Source organism: Drosophila serrata, unplaced genomic scaffold (genome assembly GCF_035046125.1).
Source record: "Drosophila serrata isolate PLE 108 unplaced genomic scaffold, ASM3504612v1 contig_273, whole genome shotgun sequence".
Lineage (NCBI taxonomy): Eukaryota > Metazoa > Arthropoda > Insecta > Diptera > Drosophilidae > Drosophila > Drosophila serrata.
Genome location: NW_028257171.1, coordinates 731,496 through 744,690, shown reverse-complemented (window position 1 = coordinate 744,690; position 13,195 = coordinate 731,496). Strand labels below are relative to the sequence as shown.

The 13,195-nt window shown below is 48.0% G+C and overlaps 2 protein-coding genes across 7 annotated transcripts in view; both read left to right on the top strand.

Annotated features, from left to right (window-relative positions):
- The first annotated feature begins 401 nt into the window (after positions 1-401).
- Positions 402-6,050, top strand: tipE (temperature-induced paralytic E). Of its 5 annotated transcripts, none has more exons than XM_086834664.1 (4): positions 417-692; positions 1,511-1,618; positions 1,676-4,123; positions 4,404-6,050. In XM_086834664.1, the coding sequence occupies exons 3-4, from the start codon at positions 2,820-2,822 to the stop codon at positions 4,465-4,467; spliced, it is 1,368 nt and encodes a 455-aa protein (XP_086690790.1). In that variant the 5' UTR covers positions 417-692; positions 1,511-1,618; positions 1,676-2,819; the 3' UTR covers positions 4,468-6,050. The 5 variants fall into 5 exon arrangements, with proteins under 5 accessions (XP_020807680.1, XP_086690790.1, XP_086690788.1 ...); XM_086834663.1 differs by having other exon boundaries at positions 440-806; XM_020952021.2 differs by lacking the exon at positions 1,511-1,618 and having other exon boundaries at positions 402-692.
- A 213-nt stretch (positions 6,051-6,263) lies between these two features.
- LOC110183614 (neurobeachin-like protein 1) overlaps positions 6,264-13,195 on the top strand; it is a 62,687-nt gene continuing 55,755 nt past the window's right edge. The window contains exons 1-14 of one of the 2 annotated variants that reach the window (XM_086834656.1): positions 6,264-6,640; positions 6,888-7,244; positions 7,316-7,502; positions 7,565-7,653; positions 7,890-8,006; positions 8,134-8,283; positions 8,348-8,934; positions 9,076-9,283; positions 9,348-9,971; positions 10,031-11,293; positions 11,350-11,953; positions 12,010-12,242; positions 12,299-12,926; positions 12,988-13,175. In XM_086834656.1, the coding sequence (XP_086690782.1) occupies positions 6,587-6,640; positions 6,888-7,244; positions 7,316-7,502; positions 7,565-7,653; positions 7,890-8,006; positions 8,134-8,283; positions 8,348-8,934; positions 9,076-9,283; positions 9,348-9,971; positions 10,031-11,293; positions 11,350-11,953; positions 12,010-12,242; positions 12,299-12,926; positions 12,988-13,175 (5,289 nt within the window). In that variant the 5' untranslated portion in view covers positions 6,264-6,586. The remainder of the gene's footprint in view (positions 6,641-6,887; positions 7,245-7,315; positions 7,503-7,564; positions 7,654-7,889; positions 8,007-8,133; positions 8,284-8,347; positions 8,935-9,075; positions 9,284-9,347; positions 9,972-10,030; positions 11,294-11,349; positions 11,954-12,009; positions 12,243-12,298; positions 12,927-12,987; positions 13,176-13,195) is intronic. The other variant, XM_086834657.1, reaches the window with a different exon arrangement.

The window sequence follows — 13,195 nt, the reverse complement described above, 5'->3', positions numbered from 1 at the left end:
CAGGAGTCGATTGTCTGAAAAGTCTAGTTTTGTTGAAATTATGGCTTAAATTCGAATATCTTCTTTAACAAATCGGTTTTAGAGAGTGGTAAATCAAGGATTGAACAGAAATCTGTATAGCTTGGAAATCCAATTAAAATATAAACTAAGATTTGGGTTCAAGCAATGGTCATTTGGGAAAATATATATCCTCTATGAGTAGTAATTTTAAGTAATGAAAAATCTGGTTACAAATTATAAGCCTCTTTTAGTGTTGTCATCATGGCACCCCATTAGGGATTGAGGTAGCTCAAAGGACCTTTACAAGAAGTAACTACAAATAGCTACTTAATGGCTGAAAAGCAAACCCTGGACTTAAGCTTGGCGGAGGTGCAGGCAAAAGCTCCGCTCCAAAGCTCCACCGGACTTGGACCCTTAATTCCGCTGCAGCGTTGCCAGTGGAAGGCAGTCCTTTCGCTGAAGAGTTCAGCCGTCGTGTTGTCGCTCTGCTCCTTTGGTTGTCGTCGCCTCGTAGCTGCCGTTGTCGTTGTCGCTGTCGTTGTCGCTGCTCCATTGTTGCCACCAAGGAACGCAAGAGGCAAAAAGACAAAATGCCACGAAAGAAATGTGGAGCGTGAATGTGGCGTTTTTGTTCTTTCAGCGTTTGCAACTTTTGACCCCGTGCGCAATCAGGTCACCATTGTCCTTCCATGGTAAACAGTGTAACCGAAAACGGGAACTGTGCGGGATTCGGATTCGGGATATGTGATTGAAAATGCGTAATCCTCGTTCCGTTGTCACCGTTCACCGCGTAACCTGAACCTTGAGTAAACACACACAGGCGCAAGTCGCACACTCACACACGCACACTAGCGCGACACACTAACGGGAGCACGCAACTCTACGTCACAAGAGCTCGAAGGAGCAGAGTGAGAGAGGGGAGGAAAAGGGTGGCCTGGTGGCCCAAACAAAAATACATGAAAATCGTAGTTGGACTACATTTAATTGATCTCCAAAATCCTGGGGCTGGGGGAGCCTAACAAATCTTTGGGCCAGCTGAAAAATCGTTTCGTGCAAAGCACAAGAAGTTGCCAAGGCACTCACACCAGCTTACTCCGTCTCCTCACTCCTTGGAGGCAGCGCAAGAGGGATAGGGCTATGGTGGCCGCCTATGCCGCATAATTTCGATTGGAGCTGGCTCCCCTCGCGCTCTCTTTCGCTCTCGCTCTGCCTTTGTGTACGTGAGAGTTGAGGGCTTGTGTTGGAGCTTGCATGTGCACGGCCTTTTTCTGGCTAGTGTAATGGGCTCGTGTGTTTGTGTGTGTGTGAAAGCGTGCCAAATGAATTGAAAATTACATGTGGCTCCGCTCTGTCTCCACCCCTCCCCTATGCCCCCTTGAGTGCATCGAAGGAGTTTTATTATTTAAACACGCCGAGCCAAAGTGAGCTGAGCTGAGCTCATTGGTGCCGCGTGTTTCGTTTCCGTTTCGTAATACTCCGCCGCCACCACGCCCCCCTTTCCCCACTCGAGGTTACATAAAAATAAACGCGAGCGAGGCGGCCGTCGTCACCTTTCGCTGGCTTAATTGCGGCCGCTGGGCTTAAAAATACACGCATTAACGCAAAACGCGGCCTGACGGTATTTTAAAACCACTACACTGCTTTCTTTCCATCTCACTTTCTCCCCCGCACACAGCGCTGAATTGCACGTGGCACGGCTAGATTGGGAGAGAGCGAGCGAGAAAGAGAGAGGACGAATAGCAAAGCAAAGCAAAGTGAACAAGAAAAACAAACAACAAATAAAACTGTCCGTCCAGCATTCTTTTTTACACACATTTGAAGAATGTAAAGTGCGCTAAACAACGGAGGAATAGCTGCAGAGAAGGAGAAGCATAAGCACAGACGAGAGTGAGACCTCAAAACTGGCCATTGGCAGGCCGAACACACATACAAGGACACAATACACACACACTCACACACTTACACACATACATAACAAAGCACACACACTCGCATACAAATCAGGCTTTGCCGCAGTCATAAAATAATCAAGAAGAAGCTAAATCAGGCGGAGCAAGAGGAAGGATCCGAAGGATAGGAGCAGGGGGCAGGAGCAGCGTCACTGCAACGTGCTGATGTTGACGAAACATCTCCGCTGGGACGCATAAAGCAATTAGCAAAGGTTGAAACCCCGGCTCACACACACACGCACGCACTGCCAGAGTGGGGCTAAAGGCTGGAAAGGCTGCAGGATGCGTGGGATTCCCATTGGCTCCGTGGAGTATTTAGCCTAATCGAGTGATGCCGAGCACAAAAATGCAGGACCCCCTCGGAGTCCCACCCACGTACGCCATGGTCCTCGGCCTGCCGCGCTGCAGATGCCAGCAATGTGCGAGATAACGGGACACCGGACAGTCAGGACACCACAGAGACAGAGACCGAGGAAGAAGGAGAAGCAGAAGCAGAAGCAGAAGTAGAAGCTGGAACCGAAACAGAAACGGACACAGAAGAAGCAAAAGTAACAGCAAAAGCAAAAGGAACGAGAAATCGAAATCGAACTCTCCCTGTGATATAACTTGCACCGTAATCGTAATCTAGCTCGTAGTTATCGTTACCGATTAATAATCGCAGCAATTCTAAGCTAAGTACAGCACTGCTCTAAAAGAAAGCAAATAATACCCATACACCGCCCCTCCGCCTTTGGAACACCATTCGCTGCCGCTCTGCTCCGCCAACGCCGCCGCTGTCGCCGTCGCCAGACCTGCGCCAACCCAGAGATATAATAGAATTATATATAGTATATATAGCCAACTAAGCCCCGACCAACAGAATCGATAACAATGGGAGACGAGGCCGATAAACGGACGGGAAAGGAGAAGCTGCTGTTCTATACGACCGCCTTCTTCATCCTGCTGGGCACTTTCAGCCTGTTCGCCTTCCTCTTCCTGGTGCCGTTCGTGATCGAGCCGGCCTTCACCACGATCTTCATGCAGTTCGAGGAGGTTCCGGCGCTGTGCGAGACCTATGACACGGAGATCTACTACGGGGCCAAGAACTGCTCGTGGTCGTCGTGCCGCGAGGGCTGCACCAAGGACATCTATACGTGCACCCAGATCCGGGTGAACTATCGCCTCAACCTGTACAACTACACGGATGAGTTCAATTTTACGGAGTACCACATCAATCTGAAGGAGGCGGAGCGCATCCTGCCGCCTGTAAAGCGTACGGATCGGTACGAGCGAGCTCTGCGTAGCGACTACGAGTACGATAACCTGGGCGGCGGCGTGGGTGGTGCCGGCCTGGACATCGATCTCGGAGGCGGACGGTTAGAGCAACTCAATTTTGGCGATGCCGATGGTTCCAATGGGTACCTCATCGAGGACTCGGAGGATACGCACGGGCTGAGTGCCTCGGGCACTCTCATACCGGACGAGCGGCGCCCCTTCGATGAGATCTCCGAGCTGAACGAAGGCCTGATGGGCAATCGCTCCATGTACTACTACGTGGGCGCCCGGCTCTTTCCCAATGTGAAGGGCTGCGGCTACCCACCCATGCTTAACTGCACCATCTGGCTGAAGCGGTACACAAAGATCGGGATCAAGTTTCCGTGCTACTACTCCAAGGTGGATCCCAGCCTGGTCATCAGCGACCTGGACTACTGGCAGAACACACTGAACTTGGTGTACTCGATGGCCATTCCCATTCCCTCGTTCATCATCTCGGTGATTTATCTGACGTACGCGTACTTCAAGATCTACAACGAGGACGAGGAGACGGCGCCGCTGGACAAGAATGCCGAGGACATGGACATCGATGATATCGATGCCGTGGACGACAGCGACGGTGCCGTGCTGGCGGACAACGTAGCCGGCAGCCAGATAATCAACATGGACTCCACCACCAACGACAGTTGTCTGGAGGGTGTCCTTCCCAACGGCGGTCCCGGCATGACCGCTTCCATATCGCAGGGTGGCTCTGTCACCACACCGGGCCCATACATCGCGCAGAGTCCGGCGGGCTCGCAGATGACGCCCAACTCTGAAATGAACTCGTTCGGCCATCAACTGAAGGTCCAGATGGCCGACGAGCTGTCCAGGGACTCGCTGGAAAATGGAGTTATCTCCACGTCCAACTCAGTGCAAGGGTAAGACTGGAGTACTAGGGATAATAGTCTGTTCAAGAATTTTTAATTTTACCTAGATCCTATTACGGTTTAGTGGGGGTCTTTAAAATATCTAAAATAAGGACACCAAACGAGCTAACTTTCCCACTCATTCCTTTTTATAGAATACTTTTATGGGCAAACAATTGAAAAAGTTCAAAAAGGCTGCCTTCCCTTAAACAACTTATTATTCTTAATTAATTGACAAATTTCAAATGAAACTGAGTCATTAATAATGTGTTCCTCAACATTCCACTTCCAGAAACTTGAGCAAGACGATGACGACGAGTATCTCAACTCCTCCTGGGCCGACGGCGGCAGTCTGAAACGTCAGGCGCATGGTCTGGAAAATGTTAGATTCCGATTCGGAAAATGAGCCGCTGCTGGAGGATACGTAGACCGCCGAGCGGACAACAAAACCCCGTAGCGGGCGGAGATCGGAGACAGGAGCGGAGACACCAAGCTAGAAAAAAAGCGAACACCCCAAGTATTTCTACCCCGAAACAATCGACAACAACGCAGTGAATGCGACCGAACCTGAATACCTTCAGAGCTGTTAGAGGCACCTAAAAGAACTATGATAGATTATATATATTTACCTTATGAACTAGCCACACTACTCACATACACACACACATATACTACTCGCTAGGGATCCCGATCCCCTCACGTCGTCAACCACCCACAGCCGCCATTCACTCAAAATTGCAACACGGGCATTAGAATCTGCACAGTAACTGATATATCTGAAGGATAGACAAATGGATAGAGGGATAAATGGGTGCCACATCTTGGGCGATTGGTACAAATACAATAAGCCTGGAGTGCTATACATATACCTAGAGGAAACTATAATACTTATACACTGCATATACAAATATTTACTTGAATTATTTTTCTATTCGCAACAATCGTCGTCGTCTCGTCCCGTTTCGAGAGGAAAAGACCCCACAACACCCATCCCGAACCCAAGCCCAAAACCCAAATAAAGCAAATCAAGAATAGATCTGAGCAAAGCGCGCAACTTATTTACAAATCGATAAATCTTGGCGCTGACGTTTTTTAAATATTGTAATTGCCCATATTCCAAGTGCTGCAAAAACACCGTAAAACATACACACGAGAAACACTTAATAACAAAACACACACAAAAACGGAAATTAAATTTAAACGAGCGCATCGTGTATTTAATTTAAACGTAATGATAAACGAAAGCAAGTCGAATGCCTATTATATTTGAAGTAAATTACAATTAAATTAAATATAAATTAACGTAAATTAACTAACAATTGTTATCCTTCAAATTAATGCGGATAAAAACTCACAGCTTTAACTAACTGAAACGGAGGCATAAGATTTTTCTTCTACATATATTTATTTTATTAAGATTATTAACAGATAATGAATATTTATAGGTCCTACAAATGGTTCAAGCTATTCAATTAAAACAAAACTTACAAATAAAATATTACATTAAATCTTAATAATTTAGGTCTGAAATTAAATATAACAAAATAACGTTTCCTTTTTATATTACAAAAGAAAAAACAAAAACACAAAAACAAAGACATTTCTAAAATCAAAGGCGAATATCTCAAAATTCGTTGCCTAGGCATATAGATTCGCATCCGCATCAGCATCCGCATCAATAACTGCACTTTTGCGCATAATGTATTTATCAATGATAAGCGGCAAAGAACTGCACTGAAAATCGAAATCGAAGTCAAAATCGTTTGTTTTTAACGACGGAGTTAACGGAGAGTCAGGCGATGGCAGATAACATGCGCAACTATTAGCTAATATCATGTAAAACAGACAAAACAAACAACAAATAAAATGCTACTAGAATTGAAACCAAAAATACATGAAAAATCTCGAAATAAATACGCATTTAGCAGCCTACAACAAACTGGCAATTTTTCTTTATCGAAGAATGTGTTTACAAACATAAATATTGAATAAAACCACTATATATACAGTAAGTAAGAGTAAGTGCCATTTTTAGGTGAAGAAATCTTGACACTTTTAGGTATTTTCATTTAAAAATATAAGTCAATTTAACGGCAACAACTTTTTAAATTCCGTGCGCAATTTACAACACTGCTTTTACAACAGTGTGACCAGATGTACAACTCAGCCCGCCATCTGGCCATACAACGATTTACAATCAGCTGTTCGCGTTTTCACCTGTGCTTAGCAATGTGAAAAAATTTGCCAAAAAAACTGTTTAAAACATAGGCTCGGCAGGCGAAAATTAATCGCGCTATATTCCAACCGATATTGCTATCCAAATCCGGTTCGAAAGCAGTGCGCCCGGCGCCAAATCTCACCAACGGCGGGAGAAGCGGACACTGTCGGCGCCCCTTTTTTTTTTGTAAACAAATACACTGCGAGTAATTAACAAATGCTTCCGCACAATTCACGCACCTGAATTCCGGCCCAACAATGGACAATAAGAAGAAGGACATATACAACCTGTGGGTGCAGTACACGACAAAGGTAAGGGGCGGTGCCACGGAAGTGGAAAACACTCCGCCGGAAGATAAGCTGTAATTGAAAAAGAGGAGGAGGTGGAGCGGGGGCGGCCACAACATGCCCAACGCATTAGTCACCGCCAAATAGAAGGCGTTCTTTATCAGTTTGTTGCTTAAAAGGCCTGCGTAAACAGTGCAGCAGCATAGCCAGCGATTATATAATCCCAGACAGGCTCAAGCTAAGTCTCTGTCTCACTCTCTCTCCTTTGCAGAACGATGAGACCTACTTCCGGGAGTTCGTGGCCCGCTTTGTGGACATTTGGCGGGGACAGCTGCAGCTGGATTTCCGTGCCGACACCTGCCCCATGTGGCATGAAGTTCTCCCGGACAGTGGTCCCCACCTGGGACGTCTGCCGGACGAACTGCTGCCCGCCATTGGCAAGTTTATTATTGTGGCAAGAGATGCCTGCGATACGGCCGGCCAGCTGGAGGAGGAGGCAATCGAACGTGTAGCGGTGCTGATAGACTGCCTGGTGATTGTATGCCGGCACTTTGACAATATTCTGGCTGTCATCAAGTATGAATACAAGCCGAATCTGATAGCAATACTTTCCAGGGTTTTTAAGCAGGTAAGTGAGTCGACATCGCTGCCTTACCTTTTGTTCCCTGATAACCCAGCTACGGTTTGTTTTTGTTTCAGCAAATGGAGCTACCTCAAGCCGTGCCAGCAATTAGTCATCTGTTTGAGAGTTTCTCGGCCTTCCTCGAGGTCATGTACGATCCGTATTTGACGTGGCGGAGTTTTGTTCGCGGCCAGGCGGCGGATTATAGTCGCCTCTCGTACAAGCCACACTCGGTTCATGTGGAAATCGTGCCCTTTATTTATGGTGAGTTTGTCGCAGTTATTTTAAGACATTAGATTTCATATGGGTTTCATTTAACCTTCCAGATTGCTTCCAGGAGGAGAAGCTGATCCGATATGCCGAAATAGGAGAAAGCCTGCTCAACATCCTGGGCTCTGTGATTTGCGGCTCACAGGTAGCCATTGAAAGCGTCTCCAGTTCACCTTCCCTCTTCCTGTTTAGTCCTCAGATCTATCTTAATCGATGATTAACCTCACTATTCCACAGCTAGCTTTCCCTTCTGCTCACTGCTTTCGCTATTAATGTCCATTAGAGTTCTAAGCGTTCTGTCATTTTGTTTCCATGTCCTCCGCTATCGTTTCATTTCGTGTTTGGTTAATACTACGGACGCTGGATCCTCTCTATCTCCAGCTGCAAATGAAAGTGCAAAAGTCCCTAAACTCGACTAATACTAACGCTCTAACCACTTCTTCACTTGCCCCCTGCTCGGTGATGGGTGATGGGCTGCTTCTAGACTGTGATAACTTGGTGAGTGGTGGAACCGATCATTGTTGTGCCCCCTAACCGTTGATCCTGCATGCCATTGCTTGTCTCTGTCCCGTAATCCGAATTTCGTCATATGCATTCGTTTAATCCGTGACTTATGATCCGGCAGCGTAATGGCATGAAGGCCATTTGCCCCGCCACAGTGTCCATCACGATGAGCATCCTGCGGCAGTGGGAGAGCGCCAATAGCCTGCGTCGTGTAGCCCTTAACTGCTACGCTTTGATGGTTATTGTCCTGCAGAAATCTAGTCCGGAAGAAGTGAGTAAATCTTGGAATAATGTATACTTTCTTTTTTAATGCCACAAATCCTTTTCTTAAACAGCGCCAAATAGACCTAGTTACGTTAGTTCAACTCTATTGTGATGCTCTCCAAGAGCTGCTGGCCACCAAGCACTTTGAAAGCGGCGATGCAAACTTTGACATAGCTAGCGACGCTGACCAGGATGTGGTCATTGATATGGCAGCTCTCTCGTGCACCGTGGCAGCTGTGAAACTGTTTCTAACCGGCGATGCTGATGTTAGTAGTGAGGCCATCTGTGAATCCAATCTAATGGAGCTGCTCATTGTGCTGCCGAAGGTCATAAAACCTTGGCACATCTCCCACTCGACTTCGCTGTGCAGCACCATGGAGGCACTGGGTACATTGACCAGTTACTCCTCGCAATCCGCTGCCCAGCTGCGTCAGGGTGAACGTATCGAAAGGCTCTTTGGCAGTTTGCAGGAGTTTGGTTGTCCATCGGTGACCTTACTGGATGCCAGCTTCTCGCTGGGATACGATGACAAGAAACACCTGTTGCTGCTGCCCGAGGTGATGCTGCAGTTGCTCAATTGGGTTCCCACGCTGCAGGAGCGGGAACAGCTGCATGTGACCAATCTAGTGCTTAAGGGCTGCACTGACAACTATGGAACGTGAGTCTATATTACTTATTCTTCTATTATTATAATATTGCACAGTATTCAATTTTAAGTCAAAAGCTTGTAACTTTCTATAGGGTAATTTCCGACCCTATAAATCATATATATTCTTGATCCGACTTATCTATCTTTTAGAAAATCTGTGGCATGTGGCAGCCACATTATCAAGGCTGTGTGCGGCTGCCTCTTGAAAGCAGAATCCCTCGCCGAGAACTGCGTTCAAAACCTAATCAAGCTCATTGAGGAACTGAGCAAAGTCAGCATTGTGCCCGCGGAGCTGAAGGCCATCTTTGCATTGCTACGACAGGGAACAAAGTTTCCGCAAAACAAGCAACTTCAGCAGGTAAATAATAATACTTTTAAACTAGCCTCCACTCATACATATATACATTTCCATTCCTGTCCAGACTCTGGTGGTGATTGCATTGCAAAGTTTACGGGGAAGCAACTCCTGCGCTCAGTACTTTTCCATCGAGCAGGAAGCGGATGGAATTGTTGTGCCAGACATACGGAACTGGACCATCTCCGGCTCGTATGGCTTCATCTTCCACATTCTAGTGCGCTTCAACCAGCTGAAGGATCCGAACATCAACACTCGCCGCCGCATGCTGCTCAACCTACAGACAGTCAGTGGCAATAGTGGCTTCGAAGTGTTCGTGCAGCCCAATGGTAATGTTGTCGTAGCGGCTCTAACTCGTCGGGAGTACCTCACATCGTCAACAGCTACAAAGACGCTAATGGATGGCCAGTGGCACTACCTAACGGTGGCCATAACGCCGCCTAAGCGACCCTTCTCCTACAGTCAAATCAACATATTTGTGGACTTCGTGCAGAAACTAAGCGCCACCCTCAAAGTGCAGGCTGTGAACGAACCCTTCACGGTGTGCTCCATTGGCGCTGTGGTGGCGCCACCTCAAGCAGGTGAAGTGGCAAAGGCAGGAATCATGCCAAGGTCCTCGTCGCAGGAGAGTGGCTCTAGTGGATACAAGGGCATGTTGCCAAGCCTATTGGAGCGAACTCTCTCAGCTAATGTAAGTTTGATGATGCTTTCGCATTTACTGCATCTAACTTTCGTTATCTTATTCCTCAGGTGTCCAACTACTTCACTTTGCCAATGAGAACTCAGACCGCTTTCGATCCGAATGTCAAAAACTTTCCCATTGGCATGCAGGACACGGTGTTCGGGGAGCAGACCTGCTTGCATGGTCACGTGGGTGGAGTGCTGTTGGCTGACCCCACGACCAGTTTGAAAACTATCTTCGATGCTGGCGCCAACTTTACTTCCATATTCTCGCAGGACAATGATATCCTGGAGCTAAACTCCCGTTTCGTTTTCTGCTACGCCCCAGGAGCAGTCTGGCATGGCACCTGCCAGGATCTGATACCCGGTGGCAAGTTTCCGGGAAGAATAACTGCCCAGCACTGCAAGATTGTTAAGATCCAGGAGACGATCAACAGCATTGGTGGCGTGAGTGCCATACTGCCCATCCTCCATCGATTGGTGAGCTCGGAAGACCAGCCGGCGGACATCTCGATTGGAAGCGTAAGCGAGGAGTCGGCTTCTTGTGCTCCGACGCCCTCGGCCGAGGAGTTCACCGACTGGGAGATGCTTTCCTCGAACTCGTACACCGAATGGAAGATGCTGCACCAGCCGCTGGCCAGCTTTCTTTGCCTGTTGCGTTACCTCACCCACGAGCACGAGACGAACCAGGAGCAGCTGCTTGGCAGCGAGTGCTTGGCCATTGTGGGAACGATGCTCCAGCGCTGTCCACCTGCCCTGTTTGATGTGAATGCCTTAATGGCAACCCATTTGCTTATGGAGTCGTTGCAGGGTCACAAGTCGGAGGCGGCGGCGGGCGGTCAGCAGCTCTTGGATGCACTGTACGCTCACATAGTGTTCGATTTTGCCATCTGGTCGCGTCTGCAGTTCCAAATCACACTGGGTCACGCCCAGTACCTAAGCGCCATGATTAAGAACGATCGCAAGTTCTTCCGCAAGAGGTATGGCGTCCAGTTTGTGCTGGACGTGGTGCGACAATACTACTCCACGCCGGACAGCATTAGCGACGACGATGCCAAAACTATCAGGGCCACTCTCTTTGGCATAATTCGGTTCTACTTGCAAAAGGAGGTGAACATCAAGGAAGTAAATGCCATGGTAGCCTTCCTCGCCTCCGTGCGGCAGGATGTAGTGCTGGTAGAGTTCCTGGAGATGATGACCTTTTATATACGCGGCAAGAACTGCAAGGATCAGATGGTTCTCCTCCTGCATGAACCACAGTCTGCCAATCTCATCTACAACTTCTTCGTGGATAAGAGCTACACCAACGAGATCCAAGAGGCTGCAATTAGGGTAAGCTAGATCACTCTCATTCAATCAGTTGTGGCATTAATTGTATTCCCTTTCAGTTCATCAGTGGATTGCTGGCCACCTCGCGAGTTCATCAGAAGTATAAGCAAGTGCTCCGATTGTATGACCAGGGAAGTGAGCACAGCATGTTCCCCGGCTTCTTCTCCTTTATCACGCCGCTGTCCCTAAGCTCCACCATTCTATTTCACCTGGTAGACGAAATGCTGGGTCTGCAGCCAGACTATGCAGGCCTAATCTTCCTCGTTTATCATGTGAGCACCTGTGATCTCCCGGTTAAGCTGGAGATAGCCAAGCGGCTGCTGCAAACCACCTTTGTCAAGCAGCACTCGACGGTGGCAATGGCCAAGCAAACGGGTTGGCAAGAGTCCATTGCTCGCCTGCTCATCCGCAAACCTATCACTAATTCACCGCCCGACGAGGAGAAGCGGCGCAGTTTCGGTATCAACATGGACATGGTGCTGCTGGAGGACAACTCAAGCTTCCTGGCCCAAGCGGATCTCATAACATTCTCGGAGCAGGAGATCGGTCTGGCTCAGTTGCAGCAACAGCAGCAAGAGGAGCTCAGCGACAGCGGTCTGATTCTGAATGAGATCCAGGCGAGTGTTTCAGAGGCGGCCACCGTTATCGAAAGTGAAATTAAAGGTATAGTCAGAGGATTTATTCACATTCGTTATTTATGTTAATAAATTTCATTTAAGAACTGGCTGAATCCGTATCCGGAGCTGTCGTTGAGAATGCCAGCAGCTTGTTCTCTGTCATCCGACAGACCACTCACGACATCCAGGATACCTTTGAGTCCCTCACGTTAGGCAGCTCTACAGACACTGCCGATGGCTCTCAGACACCTTCCATTCAGCGAGAGGAATCTTTGAGCTCGGATAGTTCCACACAGTCGCCGCATGAGCCACCAAAGAAAAGTGATTCCCTGGAGGTAATAAGTCTTCAATAATTATAAAGATGAAGAAATAACAAAATATTTCCTTTCAGAGCACCTCCGCCTTTGATTTTGTGCCCGATGGCGATGTGGACACTGAGGAGCAGTTGGTGTATCTAGTCTCAAATACGCTCTTCAATATCTTTTGGCGAGGCATACCCAACGATCATCCGCACTGCTGGCAGGAGCGTGGACAGGTCTTGGGCTGTATCAATCTACTGGCTTTGAATAACGAGCTGATTACCTCGCATCTCTCGCTGCGCCTGCGCATCTTGGAGATGGCCGTGCAGGCCTCGCTGTTCGACCTTTCGGAGCATGGCAGCCAGACGTTGGTGAACCAGGAGAACGCCTCGCATATTCTGCGCATGGTTTACGAACTGGTTGTGCTCGGCTCCAACGAGGACGAATCGAAAAAGTGTTCCACCAAGCTGCTGGACGGAGTCTTGGCTCTGCTTGATGCTTTGATGATCTTCCAACAGGGTTCCTCAGACGATTGGTCTGATATGATCCGATTGTGCTTGGGCCTGTTGCTCAAGTGCTCGCATCATCCGAATCCTGGCATTGTGGCCATGGCCACAGCCAAGCTGCATGCCATACTCCAGAGTCGGTCCACGGAGGATCCCTCGGAGCTATCTTATCTGCTGTATAGCATCAATAGGGCCCTGGATAATGCCATTGAAGGTGGGTTCTTATAGAATATTATATCTTCTTGTTTTTATTTACTTATCTTACGTTTTTCTAGTTGGCAACCCAGAGGAGTACTCTTTCTTGATGCCTGTAATGAAGGCATTGCTGGAGAAATGCCGCGTTGCTTTTAATTTGGATTCCACGCTTCCGGATCTGCCTTCCACCTCGTCGGGCCCTGTGTTCTTCAACGATTTCCAAATGTACAGCACCAGTAAAAAGTGGAGAAACTTTATTGAGCGCATGGTGAGTTGAACGTTAAATAT

What these genes read in the sequence shown, in the direction of transcription:
- tipE (XM_020952021.2), top strand. Translation starts at nt 2,820, where the DNA reads ATGGGAGACGAGGCCGATAAACGGACGGGAAAGGAGAAGCTGCTGTTC. An exon ending in ACGTCCAACTCAGTGCAAGG is followed by an intron (nt 4,124 to 4,403) that starts GTAAGACTGGAG and finishes TTCCACTTCCAG; the next exon opens with AAACTTGAGCAAGACGATGA.